The sequence below is a fragment of the Bos mutus genome, chromosome 18, assembly GCF_027580195.1.
Source record: "Bos mutus isolate GX-2022 chromosome 18, NWIPB_WYAK_1.1, whole genome shotgun sequence".
Lineage (NCBI taxonomy): Eukaryota > Metazoa > Chordata > Mammalia > Artiodactyla > Bovidae > Bos > Bos mutus.
The window spans coordinates 12,947,664-12,964,364 of record NC_091634.1 but is presented as its reverse complement, the minus strand read 5'-3'; the positions used below and the strand labels follow the sequence as shown (position 1 = coordinate 12,964,364).

At 52.6% G+C, this 16,701-nt stretch overlaps 2 protein-coding genes across 3 annotated transcripts; both read right to left on the bottom strand.

Moving 5' to 3' along the window:
- Window positions 1–2,596: 2,596 nt before the first annotated feature.
- Window positions 2,597–5,527, bottom strand: SERTAD1 (SERTA domain containing 1). The gene is made up of 2 exons (XM_005890594.3): window positions 5,370–5,527; window positions 2,597–3,651 (listed from the first exon to the last, which is right to left on the bottom strand). Exon 2 carries the CDS (start codon window positions 3,649–3,651, stop codon window positions 2,935–2,937), a length of 717 nt encoding a protein of 238 aa, XP_005890656.1. The 5' UTR covers window positions 5,370–5,527; the 3' UTR covers window positions 2,597–2,934.
- Window positions 5,528–12,534: 7,007 nt separating this feature from the next.
- SERTAD3 (SERTA domain containing 3) lies at window positions 12,535–16,701 on the bottom strand. 2 transcript variants are annotated; one of them, XM_070387685.1, is made up of 2 exons: window positions 16,467–16,701; window positions 12,535–13,791 (listed from the first exon to the last, which is right to left on the bottom strand). In XM_070387685.1, the coding sequence occupies exon 2, from the start codon at window positions 13,783–13,785 to the stop codon at window positions 13,189–13,191; it is 597 nt and encodes a 198-aa protein (XP_070243786.1). In that variant the 5' UTR covers window positions 13,786–13,791; window positions 16,467–16,701; the 3' UTR covers window positions 12,535–13,188. The 2 variants fall into 2 exon arrangements, with proteins under 2 accessions (XP_070243786.1, XP_005890657.2); XM_005890595.3 differs by lacking the exon at window positions 16,467–16,701 and adding an exon at window positions 15,841–16,050.

Sequence of the window (16,701 nt, the reverse complement as noted above, 5' to 3'; positions counted from 1 at the left end):
ATTCCCTGGAGGAGGGCATGGCAACGCATTCCAGGAGTCTTGCCTGGAGAAACCCCATGGACAGAGGAGCCTGGCAGGCTGCAGTCCATGGGGTTGCAAAGAGTTGGACATGACTGAGTGACTAAGCACAGCACAGCAGAAGCATCATTAGACTTCTGCACTGGGACCAGTAAATGTTCATTGAATGAATGAATGGGACCAGGTGGAAGGTGAGCCTTGGAAAGGGCAGGGTTCATATCCCCAAGGAAAGGGATACATTCTGAGGGGCCCAGAGGGTGGGAGAGATGTGGTCAGATTTGCCTTTTACATACAGCCGGGCATCTGGTAGGGTAGGTACCAGTAAATCTTTGCTGAATGAGGGAAGGAGGGGGAGGGGAAAGAAGGAAACCAAGGACAGTTCTCCCAGGTGCTGGAGGAGAGAAGGTTGTGTGTTGTGTGTGCGTGTGATGGGGGTCCCCGGGAACGCCCAAGGAGGGAGCAGGCCTGGGGAGGGTCATGGTGGGAACACACAGAGGCTCTGTGAAAAGCAGCCACAGCAGCAGGGCTGGCAGCTCCATGCGGAATGGTGTGGGCCCTGGAATCTGCTGGCTGAGGTAGCCTGGCTTCCTGGGGTTGAGTCTGAGGGCGGAGGGGCACACCAGAGCCAGGGAGCTGCACAATCCTTCTCCAGGGGTCAGACACAGGGAGAGTAGCACAGGCCCTCAGCCACAAGCTGTCATAAACCTGAGGGCAGCAGGGGGATGGAACCAGAACCGACCTAGTCCATGTGCTGCTTTTGTGCAAAAGGCATGCCCCCTTCTCCATCTACTGAGAAACTGTCCTCGTAAATATGTAAGCACAGGTGCCAGAGACGTTTGTGGCAGCCCCTTCAAAACGGAGCCTGTGTGCAGTGCAGGACCTGGACAACTGTACACGGAGACTGGGGAGAGGGGAGCATCCCTCACCAAACAGGCACAGGGGTAGACGGGGCCATCGTTGACAGACTGCCTGCGTCAGTAGGCATCACAGATTATCCCCCAGTCTGGCACTCAGAGACACCATCAGAAATAGGTCCTCAAGGTGTTGTAAACAGAAGGCATTGCTGACCCCGCACCGGGGACTCCTTGACCGCAGGTCAGGTCACAAGGGAATCTTAAGGTAGTGACAGGACAGACCCCCTCCCCCAGACTGGGCACCAGGGGGCACTGCTGAGCTCAGCCTACCCCCAAGGTCTGGGTCTGGGTCAAAATCGAATCTGAGTCCCACTGTCCAGGGGCTGGAGCCCCCAGGTGTTGGAGTCAGGCACCCGGAAGACCCTGAACTGGGGCACCAGCTCCCTTTGGGGCATTTCCACTCCCCTCCCGGGGCCACCCCATCCACTTCCAGAAATGGGCACGACTTCCTCCGCTCCTCCAGGAAGCTCCCCTGTGCCCGCCCCTTCCAGGCCCGCAGGCCGGCCGAAGCTGCCCGCCTCTCCCCCTCCCTCTCCCCTCTTCACCCTCCCGCCTTCCTCCGTTTCCACCCCAGCTTCTGCCTCCCCGAAGCTTCCGGCCAGAGTGGAGGCACCCGGGCCCCACTATTTGAAGTGTCCCTTTGCCGGGGTTTCCCGCATCCGAGGCCCAGCCAGTCGGCTCAGGTCACCCTCCGTCCCTCCCCCCGCCCGCCTCCGCCCTCCCCCGATGCCGCGTTCCCCGCGCCCCTCCCCCCTCCGGTACCCGGGGCGCGGCCCTGCCCCCACGGCCGCCAGGAAGGACGCCGCCTGGGTCCCGTGCCAGGCCTCTGAGTGTGCGGCCCCTCCCAGCCGGGCCAGGAATGCGGCTGGACGGCGGGGGCGGCTCAGACACCCGGCGCTCAGGCCGGCCCTATCGCACAGGCCTGTCAGGCAGGTGGCCCCAGCCCGCCGGGGCTCAGAGTTTCTTCTAGAAGGAAAGCAGGATCCCTTGCCTTTCTTTCTGTCAAGCCACCGCACTTAGTGGCTTTATTTCAGAATCGGCTTCCCAGCTGCCTTATCCCTAGCCCAAAGAGAGATTTGAGATCCGGAGTGGATTTTATTTAAAACTTGCTGGAGTCTTTCTTTCACCATTTTCTCAGAGGACTGGCTCTCTGCGCTCAGAGGAGAGGCTCCATCCAGCCTTCAGCTGTGTGCTTTTATTTCTGGTTCATTCTGAAAGCTCCTTCTGCACCCCCACTCCAAGACATACAGGTAGACTCCAGGCAAGGTCTAGATTTCATTTTTAAACAGTGGCCCGAGGCTCCTCCTGCACCACCACCCACCACCACCATTAGGTACACACACAGGCACAGGGGGAGACCTGACTGAGTATATTCCAGAAGTTTTCTAGAGAGCCAGTTTCCAGACCTAATTGGTCTGCTTCTCAGACCAAAAAACAGTAAAGTTTGACACTTATCTCCCTAAGAGTTGACTTCTTGGAGCCTCAGTTTTCTCAACTGTAAAATGGGGATAATGACATGCCCATCTTGTTATGAGGATTAAATCAGTTAGCACAGGTCAAGTGCTTAGAACTGTGCTGTGTGCACAGTCCTCGCTAGATAAATGTTAGAGGTTTTCTACCACCCTCACCCTTGCCTTGGCCCAGAAACAAAGCAGTACACACACTTCAGACTTTCCAGGACTGGCTTTAATTTCAAAAAACAGGTTGGGGTCTCGTCCCACATCGACGCAAACGTATACCAGGCTGTGCCTCCGGGGATTCAGCACAGGACCTGGTCCAATCACATTCCAGCCACCAGGCCCTGCCATTTCATCACAAGGGCCAATCCCAGACTCCCCTCCCCATCAGTCAGAGACAAGAGGATGGAGGTGAAGTTGCCCAGGACTGGATTCTTTCTCTCCAAAGCCCCTCTGGAGGGAAGCCAGCTGTGTCTTTCCAAGGAGAGTTGGTCCAGCCAGCAGGCTCAGTTTGGACATCAGATCAACATCCCGGCCCAGAGGGGTCAACGCCCCGGCCCTGGTGGTCGTTCCAGCGCCTGTGTGCCCACCAGCACGTCCATGAGGTAGTCCAGCTCAGCCTCGTCCAGATCTGGACCTACCTCCTTGCCTGGTCCATCTTCAGGGCTGGATTTGTGGCCCTCAGAGACTGGTGCCCAGAGTTCACTGTCATACATGGATGTGTCAATGTCCTCAAACAGGCCCTCGAGCCCATCGTCCAGCAGACAGCCAGTGGCTGGGCCCAGCAGGTCCAAGGCGCCCAGGCTGGGTGAGGCTCCCCCGGCAGAGCGGCCTAGTGGCCCCTCATCTACCAGGGGCTGTGGGGCCTGGCTCAGGCCCTCAATATGGCTGAGGTCCTCCAGGAGGCTGGCCATGGAGGCTGAGAGGGCAGCATCAGAGCTGGCCAGCAGGTTGTCAGCCACGCTGGGGGCTGTGGGTGGGGTGGGCACAGGTGGCAGGGCAGCCGTGGGTGCCATGGATGCCTGGATTCGCCGCAGTGTGTTCACTACCAGCACCAGGTGCCGCAGGTCCGGCTCACTCTGCCGCAGGCTATGATGGAGCTTGAGCACCGAAAGGTCAAAGAGAGAACTGGAGGCCACGGCTGGGGGTCCCTGAGCTACTGCTGAGTGGCTGGGATCCAGCCACCAGGCGTCCACTGCCAGGGTTTCCTTCTCCTCCTCCTCCTCCTCCCGCTTTCGCTTCAGGCCCTTGCTCAGCATCATCTGTCGGGAGGGAAGAGTCATTCAGTTATGGAAAGCCATTGTGAAGTTCTGACCATTACTGTGTGATCTTGGGCAAAGCATTTAACCTCTCTGAGCCTACGTTTTCTTGGGGAAGCTTTAAGACATAGATGATAATTGTATCTACTTCCTAGAGTTGTTTTAAGGAATAAATGAGATTAAAAAAAGCACTTTGGGCAGTATCTGGTACATAGCAATTACTCCTGTAAATAAGTACTATTGATAATAATTATTATCTATTTCTTCAATGAACTATGTGAAATGGCTAATGTGAAGTGTCCAATGTGAGAATGTCCAGTATGAAATGTCCAATATTCAACTTTTTTTTTTAACCTACAAAAGCAGTTGTTTCACATGGTTTAATCTAATATTTACTGAGTGTCTACTAATAGCATCAGACAATAAACAAACACAAGAAATGTACCGATGGTGCTAGGAAAATGCTAAAAGTTTCTGGAGAGTGGTCAGGGAAGGCTCCCCTGAGGAGGTGACATTTGAAATGAGCCCTCGAGTATGACAAAGAATCAGCCATGGAAGAACCAGGGGGAAGGCATTCTGGGAATAAGAACAGCAAAGGCAAAGAAAAGCCTAGAGACTGGATTCGTTTGAGCTGAAAAAAGGACTCTGTAGTCAGTGCGGGGGGTGGGGAGAGTAGGGGGGTTGAGGGTGGAGTAGGGAGGATGTGGGGGGTTCGAGAGTAGGCAGAGGCAAGGAGCTTGGATTTTATTGGGGGGTGTGGTGGGAAGTCATTGAAGGGGTTTGAGCAGGGAGGACAGTGGTGTTGTGGACTGATTAGGTTTCCAGAAGATCCCCTTAGCTGCTAAGAAGCAGGGGGAGCGAGGAGGGGCGGGGAGAGTGGCCCTGAGATCCTTTCGGAGGCTACTGCAGTCTTTGGGGTGGGCGAAGACGGTGACTTGGGAGTATAAGGTGGCAGTGGACATGGAAGGAAGATGGTCGCTTCAGGATTTATTTGAGAGGCAGCGTGGACAAAGCTTGCCGGAAAATCCTGATGGGCACGGGGGTCACGGAGAGAAGTTTGAAGACCCACACTTTCCCCAGGGTGGGTGCCCCTGACCCAACCTGCTTTTTTAAGCCAGGCAGCCTGAAGGGTACAGTACCCAGATCTTTGCTCAGGAGGACTTCAAGAATGACCCCCTCACACTACTCAAAACTGGGTCCTTGCCTACTTCCCAGCAGATCCGAGAGTCCGGAACCGCAGGAATTCAGCCCCCACCCCCGACTCCGCCCCCCCGGTCCCGGCGCCCCCTGGCGGCACCAGGCCGGCTTTCCCCGGGGATTCCGACTCTCCAGACCCCGGGACTCTTTACAGTGCCCCGCGGGACGCGGTCATTTCTGCTTGCCACCAGGGACCGTGCGGGCCGGGATCCCCGGAGGGCCGTTCTGCCCTCTCGGCCTCCGCTCGCTTCCGGAAGGCAGTGGAGGCTACTCCTCCCGAAGCGGCGGCGGCGGCGGGGGCGGGTGAGTCACGCAGCCGGAGCCAGGGAGCCGGCGCCTCCGCCCCCTTCCCAGGCTGCGGTGTGATTCACCCGCCAGGCCGGGGCGGGCGGCACGGAGAGGCCCGTGCGCCTCGATCCCGGGCAGCCCTGGCGCGCACCTGCCGGACCGGGGGATCGAACCTGCCAAAGGACCCCGCGGCCAGTACCCCTCTTTCCCCAGGCCTCTTCCCTTCATTTACATACCTAGTTCACCAGCTGCCAATCAGAAAGAAGAGGGAGCCACCCGCAGCCAATCAGGAAGCGGTGGCAGCAGCATTGCTCGCCCGCTTTACTTCAGCAACCGGCGCCTGGGTTGAGAGACGCAGTTCTGCCTCCAGCTCACGACTCCCGGCTCCTGACTCCCCTTAGTTACCGCCCACTCCCGTGGCAGCCCCGCCCTTCGCCCAGGGATTGGTCCTAGACGGTGAGGGGCGGAGCCTGTAGAAGGCAGGCTAGAAAGAGGGGAGAGTTGTGTTTAGGGCGCATGTCTGAAGGGAGGGAGGAAGATAGGGTGGCTCTTGGTCCTGTAGGACGGTGGCGCGGTGGGGTTTTTGTCTCTCAAGCTGTGGGCCCCTTCATATCTGCCGACATCTGTATCACATCTGCACTTGTCAAACCCAATAATTGAGCTTACGCAAGCAGCCCCAACAGAGGTCTACACTCTAGGCCAGCTTAGTCCTGGGTTCAAATTCTGGTTTCTGAGCCCCCAAAGTCTGTTAAAGGGGGATCTTTTTGCCTACCTCTTGAGAGTTGGGAAACTTAAAGTAAGGTATTATCTGTAAGAGCACTATATAAGCAAATTCTGGGTAGTTGAACTCAATCGTGGTTACAGACAGGAGTCAGGGGTAGGGAGTGGAATGGCACTGGAATCCCTGCCTGGGCTCCATTCCGTAAGTACAATAGCTGTGTGACCTTGACCAAGTGCTTTAATTCTTTAGGTTTTCTCACTTATTTTTTAAAATGAGAGAAATAGCCTCTGGCTCAGAGGATTGTTTTGAGGATTAAACAATTCCTGCACAATGCTGAGTGGTGTGTTAGGTGTCCTTTTTTCAGTAGTAATCGCTCTTGTAGTAAGACCACAGGTGCTCAGTTCAAGGGGAGACATTCAGGGTGGGGTGCAGGTGGACAGGAGTTTAATACATGTCAGATAACCTGACAATGGGACTTAGCTTCTTCAAATACCTCATTTGCTAATTCCTCATTTGCTAAGGGGAAGAACTGTTTGTGTATAAATCTTCTGACCAAAGTAAGCTATCAAAAATGCTAACTCAACTACTTGATTCAGGCAACCATTTTCAATGGATGCTCACCCTTTGGGGTGAAAAGTTAATGGGGAACAGGATCTTGACAGTTTCCAAAGCATCATCCCACAGATTCCTTGCTAACTGCAAAGGGGGAAATATCCTTTTATGATGGGAAGAGGAGGTGCTCAGCACCTTAACTATATAATGAAACTTTGCATCCACAGCAGTGGGATGCCCGGACACTGGGTGGTACCTGATGTGATGCATTAGGCAGTACACAACATTCGTTGTGGAGTTTCCCTGTTACATTTCATAAAGTGAGTCTCAAGCGTCTAGGCCCAAACTTCAGCTTACAGGGAACAGAGAATGACAATATTAAACACAAAAACAATCAGACAAATACACAATGTGGGAAGTCTACGGCAAGACTGGGCTGTTCTTCCAAAAATTCAATTTCAAGAAACCACAGAAAGGGATTAGTGAGATTAGGGGGAGGATGTTTCAGAATAAAAGATACTGTATAATTTCTTTGTTACAACCAAATAGGCATGTGAACCTCCCTTAGACTCTGCTGCTGCTGCTAAGTCACTTCAGTCATGTCTGACTCTGTGCGACCCCATAGACGGCAGCCCACCAGGCTCCCCGGTCCCTGGGATTCTCCAGGCAAGAACACTGGAGTGGGTTGCCATTTCCTTCTCCAATGCATGAAAGTGAAAAGTGAAAGGGAAGTCGCTCAGTCATGTCCGACTCTTCGAGACCCCATGGACTGCAGCCTACCAGGCTCCTCCGTCCATGGGATTTTCCAGGCAGGAGTACTGGAGTGGGGTGCCATCGCCTTCTCCGCCCTTAGACTCTAGTATGCGGTAAATTCTATAAAGGATGTTCTTAAGAAAATTGGGCAGATTTGAATATAGGCTGGATACTAAGTGATATTATGAAATTCTTAATTCTGTCATATGTGAAATAGGACAGTGGTTTGTAGTTGAGTGTCCTTAATCTTAATAGAAGCCTGCTGAGCTATTAGGGGTACAATGTTCAGATGTCTGCAATATACTCTCCAGTGGTTCAGCAAAAGAAAAAAACAGACATATAAACATACACATAAGGAAACAGAATGTTAACAACTAAATCTAGGTGAGAGGGTATTCAAGTGTTCAGAAGACATACTTTTTTTTTCATCTTTTTTCTCTGCTTGAATTTTTCAAAATGAATAAAGGGTAAAATGCTAATTAGAACCAGGCCCCTGTTAGGCAAATTCACATAATTATCTTTTTGGCTTGGAAAAAGGAGACTCAGAGTCTCCAAGTGGCTCTTTCCAGGTCATAAAGAGAAGAGCTCATAGGCATCTGATTAGCGTGTGTTTATTGAGCACCTAGTATGTGGTGGGCAGTTGTAGACAATGGGGGCACAGCACTTGATATGCCTCATAGGGTCTCTCTTCTCATGGAACAGAGGACGGATGGAGTGGAAAGAGAAAAGAAATATGAAAACAAATGAATTGAGCACTTTCTGTGTGCCAGGCACTGACGATATGGCCGGAACATTAGAAACAAAAATCCCTGATGTAAGGAGGTGGACAATAAACTGAATAAAGCAATGATTTAGTATCTTAGAGGGTGATTAAGTGAAAAGGAAAAGCAGCGCAGGAGAAGAGTAATGAAAGGGGGTGCAGTTTGGACAAAGAGCTGGTGCTGGAGGGTTTCTCTGAAGAGGTGACATCCATTGAGTAGAGACTTGATGAAGTGGGAGAGGTGGTAAAGCGTTCCAATCAGAGTAAAGGGCCAGTGCAAAGGCCCTGAGGTGGGGAAGTAGGGTCGCTGCGGCCAGGGAGGAAGTCAGAGAAGTTTTCAGGCCCTTCAGAGCACTCTGCGGACCTTTGTTTTTTATTGAGTGGGATGAGAAGACGCTGGAAAATCATTAAATGAGGAAGATAATTTCTGCTTCTTTCTGTTCTTTCTGCTTCTTTCTGTTCAGTGACTTAAAAACACACACACACACAAATAGGACAGGATAATAGAGATGCTAGGAGAGAGGTACCTGCAGCCGGGGTGGTCCGGGAGAGCCTCCCTGAGGAGGTGACAGAAGAGCTGAAATCGGAAAGTGGAGAAGAAATTCAAAGGGCTAGGGGGAGGGAAACAGAGAGAGGCCGGGCCTCGAGAAATGAAACCAGAAGCGGAGCCAACGTCCCGGCAGGCCTGGGGAGGAGCCTCCGCCAGCAGAGGAGGGAGAGGGGCTGGGGTGTTCGGGGGAACGCCCCGCCCCCAGCCGGCCGCTCCACCCCGCCCCTGGGGAGAGAGGAGGCGCCGGCCGGGCTCCCAGGCAGAGTGGGCAGGTGGGAGGGGCCAAGGTAGCCGAGGCCCATCCCCCAACGCGGGACCGAGGCGGGAGGGCAGGTTGCGGAACGCGGACTCTGCCCTCAGGGACCCGATTCCCTCTGCGGGGCCAGCCCTTCCACTTCTCCCGCGTTTTCTGACGGCTGTAGCTGGGCCTCTCTGAGCCTCAGTTTGATCATCTGGAAAGTGGAGGTGCTCCTCATACTGGCCTCACCGTGGTCCTAAAAAACTCCACGATTCCTCATCATTCCTGTATTTTGGGGCTTCCCTGGAGGCTCAGACGATAAAGAATCCGCCTGCAACGCGGGATTTTGGCCTTTCCTGGTGTCTCAGACAATAAAGAATCCGCTCACAATGCGGGAGACCTGGGATCGATCCCAGTTTGGGAAGATCCCCTGGAGGAGGGTATAGCAACCCACTCAAATATTCTTGCCTGGAGAATCCCATGGACAGAGGAGCCTGGTGGGCAACAGTCCATGGGGTCGCAGAGTCAGACACGACTGAGCGACTAAGCATACACCTGTATGTTTAGGGCAAAGAGAGTTCATGTAAAAGTGAGTCCGAGGACTTCCTGGTGATTCCTAGCTAAGACATCCTGCTCACAATTCGTGTGGCCAGGGTTTGATCCCTGGTCAGGGAATTAGATCCAACATGCTGGAATCAAGAATTCCCATGGTGTAGCTAAAAGATCTGGTGTGTCACAACTAAAGACTCTACATGCACAGCCAAACAAATAAATTAAATAAATGAATATGGGGGGGGGGGGGAAGTGAGTCTCCTTCCTGCACAGCCAGCCTTGCCTTCCATCTCACTCGGGGTAAAGCTCTAGCCCTCCCTACGGGACTCTACAACACCCCACAGGACTTGCCCCCTCAAACTCTGTCATCTTGTCTCCTAGTACTTGCCTCCTTGCTCTCTCTACTCCAGCCACATGGATGCTTGCTAAGTTATTCAGTCGTGTCTGACTCTTTGCTACCCCATGCACTGTAGCCCACCAAGCTCCTCTGTCCATGGGATTCTCCAGGCAAGAATACTGGAGTGGGTTGCCAGGCCCTTCTCCAGGGGATCTTCCCAACCCAGGGATTGAATCTGAGTCTCTTACATCTCCTGCATTGGCAGATGGGTTCTTTACCACTAGCTCCACCTGGGAAGCCCCACTGACCTCCAGATGGTCCTTTTAACTCTCAACTAATGCTCTGACCACAGGGCCTTTGCACTGGCTGTTCCTGCTATAGGGATTGTATCCCCACAGATTCACAAAGATCACGTCTCGCCTCTTTCAGGTCCCTCTCAAATTTCATCTTGTCAGTGAGGCCTTCTTTGGCCTCCCATCTAAATAACAACATCCCCATCACTTTCTTGCTTTTTCTTTGTAACATTTGTCACTACTTGACAGACTACATTTTACTGTTTATTTCAGTGTATATTTCAGCCTCTCCCACGATGATGTTTTATGAGAGTGGGAACTCTATTTTGTTCATGTTTTTGGAAGAGTGCCAGGTCCACATAGGCACTCAGTAAATTTGAGCAATTATTGGAATCTTTGGTGTGCAGCAAGCGCCCTCTTACACACTTTGCATGATCACTCAATGAGGCAGATACTACTCCAGGTGTTGAGGGTGGGACATGATGTGTTTGAAGAGCATCAGAAAATGGTGTGGGGGAGGTGAGTCGAGAGAGGTGGCAGGGACGTTTGGCTATCTCAAGATTGGGAGTTCATCTTCTCAACAACAGCAAAAAGAAAAAAGAAAAAATTTGAGTGCCCACCTGTGCCAAGGGTAGTTCTGTGCAGTACCCAACCCCTTCCTCTGAAAGATTTCTCCAACAGACCAGAAGCCTAACCATAAAGAGGTCATAAATAACTTGAGATTAGATAGGTACTACTAGGGCTTCCTCGATGGCTCAGTGGTAAAGAATCTGTCTGCAATGCAGGAGATGCAAAAGGCTCTCGTTCCATCCCTGGGTTGGGAAGATCCCCTCGAGGAGAAAATGGCAACCCGCTCCAGTATTCTTGCCTGGAAAACCCCATGGACAGAGGAGCCTGGCAGGCTACAGTCCAAAGGGTCACAAAGAGTCGGACATGACTGAGTGACTGAGCACAAGGTACTACTAACAAAGTCAAAGAATGTGAAGTGGGGTTGGGGTCGGGGTGCACCTGGACATATTGAGCTAGGAAGGGCGGGGAAGACCTCTCCAAGAAAGAGACATTTATGTGGGTGAACTTATGCAGGAAGTGTCCTCTGGGCAGTTAACAGCAGGTGCAAAAGCCCTGGGGTCAACTGGAGTTGTGTGAGGAGTGGAGGAGAATCAGAGCTAAAACTAGGGAAGCTAGGTGCAAGATTGTCAGGCCTTGCATGGATTGGGGTTTTATTCCGAGTGTGGGTTTCCCTGATGGCTCAGTGGTAAAGAACCTGGCTGCCAATGCAGGAGACGCAGATGTGCGTTTGGTCCCTGGGTTGGGAAGATACCCTGGAAGAGGGAATGGCAACCCATTCCAGTATTCTTGCCGGGATAATCCCATGGACAGAGCAGCCTGGAGGACTGTGTCCATGGGGTAGCAGAGTCGGACATGACTGAGTGAGCAAGAAGTCACCTAGAGGTTTAAGTCGGAGTCAGACATGGGCATGTGCCTTCTGATCCCCTTGACCACCTCCTTTCTTTCTCCGGATTGGCACCCACCTGTCAGTTACCCAACTGTTTTCAGAGTAAATGCAATGCCTCTCTCAGGGTGAGAATCTGGCTTTGAGCCAGAAAGCAAAGGCAAAATCCCCTTCCTTTCCCTGCATGTTACACCCACAAGTGGTTCCTCCTTGTATCCTTTCCAGAAAAGTCCCTAAATGCAGCATAAGCTTACCTGTTGTCATGTTTTCAAAGGTCTCTGTGGAGGCCTAGCCAGTGCAGCAGTATACATCACATCTTCCCTGGCCTCCCTTCTTTTCCCCTACTCTTGCCAGCCTGGGGTTGCACCTCCTAAATAAATCATTGGAACCATTTACTTTAGCCTGGACTGTACTTCCTAGCCAACAGTTTTGTAGAAAGATCTGCTGTTAGTGCTGGGGATCTCTGGGCATTTTCATTCTCCTCTGGGCCTCTGTAGCACATTTCCTACAAAATAAATGGGCTGATTTTTAGTTTTTTCATTTAAAAATATTTATGTTTATCTATCTGGCTGTGCCAAGTCTTAGTTGTAGCATACATGATCTGTAGTTACAGCGCTGAATTCTTAGTTGTGGTATGTGGGATCTAGTTCTCTGACCCGGGCTTGAATCTGAGTCCCCTGCCTTGCAAGCACAGAGTCTTAGCCACTGGACAGGCAGGAAAGTCTCAAAGGGCTGACTTTTAAGTGTCCGGGAGCCCTATCCTTTGACATGTTAATTCATGTGACCCAGTTTCTCCTTCCTGTGTCCACCATGTGGCTGGGGAGTCTAAATCTACAAAGCAGCAATGAATATAATAGTTAAGAAGGCTCTGCAGGTAGCCTGAATTTGAGTTCTAGCTCCTTGGTCCTTATTCTTCTGAGCAAATGACTTGACCTCTCTGAACCTTAACCTCCTCTTATGTAAAATGTGGTAAGAGTATCTATTTCAGTATAATCATGAGGACAAGATGACTGAATTCAAATAAAGTAGGTAGAACAGTGCTCTTGGCGTTCAATAATGTTAGTGGTCTTAACATTCAATAAATACTGTATCTAATAATATACCTGCCCCAACTTTGACTGGGAAGGGGTACATGCCCCTAAGGACACCAGGTCCCTCCCACTGACCTACAAAGAAACTTTAGGCAATATCACCCCTTCCAAAATACTTTTATTAAAAAAAAAAAATCATTACAAACAATCAAAAAAACAAACAAACAAAAACACCACAAAACCCGCTTTTCTTTTAAATAATGCGGCATGGAGCAGTTTGGTTTCCACCCTATTGCACGTGGTCCGGCCTGGTCATGAATCAGGAGGCTGCTGGGACTGGGGTCCTGCGAAGGAGGTGGGGTTCAGCCTGGGGGAGGAGGCCAGCCTCTCCCACTACCTGGAGGTGCCATGAGGCAGAGGCTGGGTTTCCATAGCAACCAGGTAGCACATCCCTGTCATCCTTTGACAGGCCCAGCTTATCTTCCCTGAGGCCCCAGTGACACAAGGGGAGTCGGAACTGGAGGAAAAGGCAGAAGAAATGTGGAAGTGGGAAATCAGACTCCCGGAAACAGAGTCTCATTAAGGCATTTGGAACAGATAAATTAATTCAGGAAGACCCACCTTCACAGAAGGCTGAGATAACCAGACACACACACACATGCAAGACAATTTGTGGAACCCTGAAGTGGGAGGAGAGGAGGCCACTGCTTAGAGGCCCCATCAAAACACACACACACACACAGAATTGCATCCAGGGAGTCATCCCACCAAGGCTGGGATGAGGAAGGAGCCCTCCCCTGCCCCCCATCAAAGTTTTAGGATCCCAGAATGATTTCCATGATGTGATCTAGTTCATTCCATTCCCAGGACCCTGGGGCACAAAAAAGGTTGTGAGGAGGTTCTGGTGGGGCCACTGCAGGCTCCTTCTCCACTGCGGATGTGTCGATGTCCAGGAAGAAGTCATCCAGGCCTGAGTCCCCCAGGTACCGGGAGCTCAGAGCTTCTAAGAAGACTGGATCGGGCTGGGGAAGCACTTCATTCTGGGGGCTTGGGGGAGCTGCTGGATTCTGAGGTGGCTCGGTCTCATCCATGGAGGTCTCCAGCTCCCGGAGAATAGAGCCAATGGTTGCCGACAGCGAGAAGTCCTCCTCGCCCAGGAAGAGGGGCTCTGGGGGCAGGGCAGGTGCAGGAGTCAGGCAAAGCGCCGCTTGGAGCTGCTGGAGGGTGTTGTGGATGAGGACGTGCCTGCGAAGGCTGGGTGCTCGGGGGCCTAGACTTCGCTGGACTTTGTCTAGGGAGATGCGGAGCAGGGCTTGCTGGTAGCTCCGCAGGCCTGCTGGACTCCAGTCCCACTTCTCATCCTCTTCTTCTTCCTCCAGATCTGAGTGCTTCCTCTTCAAGCCTCCTACCATGATGCCCTAGGGAGAGAGGAGGGGTAAATAAGACACAGCAGGGCTAATTCAAATCCCAAATCTCTAGTATGACTATTGTTGATTTGTAATGATCCAAACTTCAGTTTTTGCATCTATAAATTAAGATAGTATGAGTCCCACAAGGCTGAGAAGAAGAGTCAGTGAATGTGATTAAGAAAATTAGATCTCAGGACTTCCCTGGTGGTCCAGTGGCTAAGACTTCACGTTCCCAGTGTAGGGGGCCCAGGTTTGATCCCTGGTCAGACAACTAGATCCCAATGCCCCAACTAAAAGTTTGCATGCTGAAAGGAAGACAGAAGATCCACATGCGTCAACCAAGACCCAATGCTGCCAAATAAACAGATAAAAATATTTAAAAAAAACACACACCAAAATCTGGACTTAAATATAGCTGGGTTTGAATCCCACTTACTTGCCCGTGTTGCCTCAGTGAGTTTAACTCCTTGAGACTCAAATTTCCTCATATGCAAGATGAGGATCCTAACTCAAGTCCCCCTAAATCTTAAAGTTGTTCTTTCGACAATACTCTTTTCTTCAAGTGTGACAGATACAAGACAGGTGTTGAGCATAGAGCTATGGCCTTGAAGCAAAGAATCCTGGGTCTGAATTCTGCTTTTCACACTGCTCAGTTGTGTGATCTTGGGAAGTAATGTGACATCACGCACTTCAATGAACGAGAGTTAACTGCTATTTATTTATGAAATATTTTTGAGTGCCTACTACATTCCAGCCACCTGGAGCCCTGTTAAGGCACCTATCTGTGAAGACGCTTCTTTCCACATGGAAGATATTTCTGTCCATGCCCTCATCCTAACTGACTGGGAACGTGCCCAACGACAAGGTATGGGGCCTCTCTCATTCCCTCTGCGGAGGCCTTCAGGTTCCCCCTGGGCGAGCCCCACAGGAAAACTTGCTAGAACTGACTCACGCCAAGCCCCACCTCCACCAGTCCATCCAGCCAGATCTCGGCCCTCTACAGGCCCCGCCCCCTATATGGTTCCCCTTTCAGCATTCAGACACGCCCCAATTTGGCCCAGGGGCTTCTGGGAAATGTGGGCCAATAGCCACCAGGTACACGAACTGACGTTGAGCAAGCACTACAACCCCCGGAGGGCTCCGCATGCCGCAGGGACTAGCCTTCCCCGCCCAGCACCCCCCCCCCGGGGCATGCGCACAGGGGCCCAAGGTACGTGGGGGAAGGGAACCCGGACGTCCAGCTGCCTGGCGATTGCCAAGCCCCGCCCTCCGCTGCCTCCTGGGCTGCGGGTCTGAGCTCCACGCCCTGAACACCCCTCCCCCACTCCAGACTTTGGCTCTAAAACTGCTTTCTCCCGGCCCTTTGGAATCGCAGAAGGTCCTGGATTCTTCACTCAGGCTGCTCTCGGGCCCAGAGACCCAGGACCCCAGCACAACGCTCAAAGACTTACAAATGCGCTCCTATTCACTCCGTTCGGGACACTAAGTATCTCAGTTACTAGACCGTCTCCCGTCAACGTTCCTCTATTCTCCCGTCTTTGAAACGCTTTTCGACTTCATCTCCTGTCTCCCACTGTGACTTCCAAGACCCGACAGGAACTCTCCCCAGAACCCGCTCTCCGACACTGCGTCTGGGAGACCCAGAGTCCTTGCCCCTACTTCTCTCGCTTCTCCAAAGGTCCAGGATCCCAGCCCAGCCCCTCACACCTTTCCCTAAACACTAGAGCCCCGAATTCAACCTGTCCCAGAGACCAGAACTGTCCTAATTTTTAGTTTCCTACCCCAAATTTTCCTTCTCTAGTTTTCTCGCTTCTCCAAACACCCTATCTCCCAGCTTCAAACTTCCTCCACTTGAAAATTTTGTCCCCCAACCCCAAAACTCTGTCTTCCGTGCAAGGATCTCGAAACCCCGGTCCCTAAACCCTCTCTTCAACCCCTATTATCACCCTGAATCTGCGCCCCCTACTCTCGCTCATACCCCGCCTCCACAACTCTCGAGGGAGCGCCTCCACGTCCCTCAACTCAAGGCAGATCCCAAGCCAGGTAGCCACACCTCACCTCAGCTGCCAGGTTCGCAACCACCACCTCCGGGAACGCCCGCGGCTTAGCGACCCTCCAGCGTTGGGTAGGGGCCTCGTTCACCTCCCCCGGGCCTCTCACCCTGGTCTCTGGCCCACCCAGCTCCGCCCGGGAGCCGAGCCGCGAGTCACGATTGGCTGGAGTCCTGCCGGCCGCGGGGCGCGGATTGCTGGGCGGGGCCATCCTCTAGTCGCCAGGAGACGCCCCACCCGCCCTCCCCTCCCTTGCTTCGCGGACCAATTAAAGGATTCCGACTAGCTGGCCGGGGCCACGTCTCTACAGAGTGGAGGGCACATCAACGCACTTTCCTTTAACTTAGCTACTATCTTCGCTCCAAGATTGTCATCTTTGCTCTCTGCGATCCCTTTATACCAGGCCAGGACCGCGTCGCGAAGCAAGAGGTGGCTGGCATTCCCCACTCCAACCCGCTTTCGGGGCGGGAGGGGCTGAACGTCTCGCTGAGACCGCGCCCATTGGATTCAGAGGGCGGACGCAGCGGGGAGGATGACGCATTGACGATCAGCCAACAGTTTGGCGCGGCCTATGTTGCCTGGGCGATCGTAGCCCCGCCCCTCACCTCCCCTGTCCTGCCCCTCACACTTTACCCGAAGCGTTCTTCTTATAAGGATTTCTCCGGCCTGTCTTCTGGTGGTGCCTCATGAGTCTTCCTAATGCCCCGTCTTTCCGCTGTCAGGGTGGCACGTCTGCTGCTGGAGACTGGTTTATGGTTCCCCACTGTCATGGGGACAAAATTCAATCTCATTTTTGTCTCAAAGCCCTTCAGGTCTGGCCAGATACAAACTCCTGCTTGCTCGCTAAAATCCTGCCACGCTCTGACTT

Coding starts and splice junctions, on each gene's coding strand:
- SERTAD1 (XM_005890594.3), bottom strand. CDS start 3,651: ATGATGCTGAGCAAGGGCCTGAAGCGAAAGCGGGAGGAGGAGGAGGAG.
- SERTAD3 (XM_005890595.3), bottom strand. CDS start 16,044: ATGGCCCCGCCCAGCAATCCGCGCCCCGCGGCCGGCAGGACTCCAGCC. Junction 13,792..15,840: donor TTGCGAACCTGGCAGCTGAG/GTGAGGTGTGGC, acceptor CTCTCTCCCTAG/GGCATCATGGTAGGAGGCTT.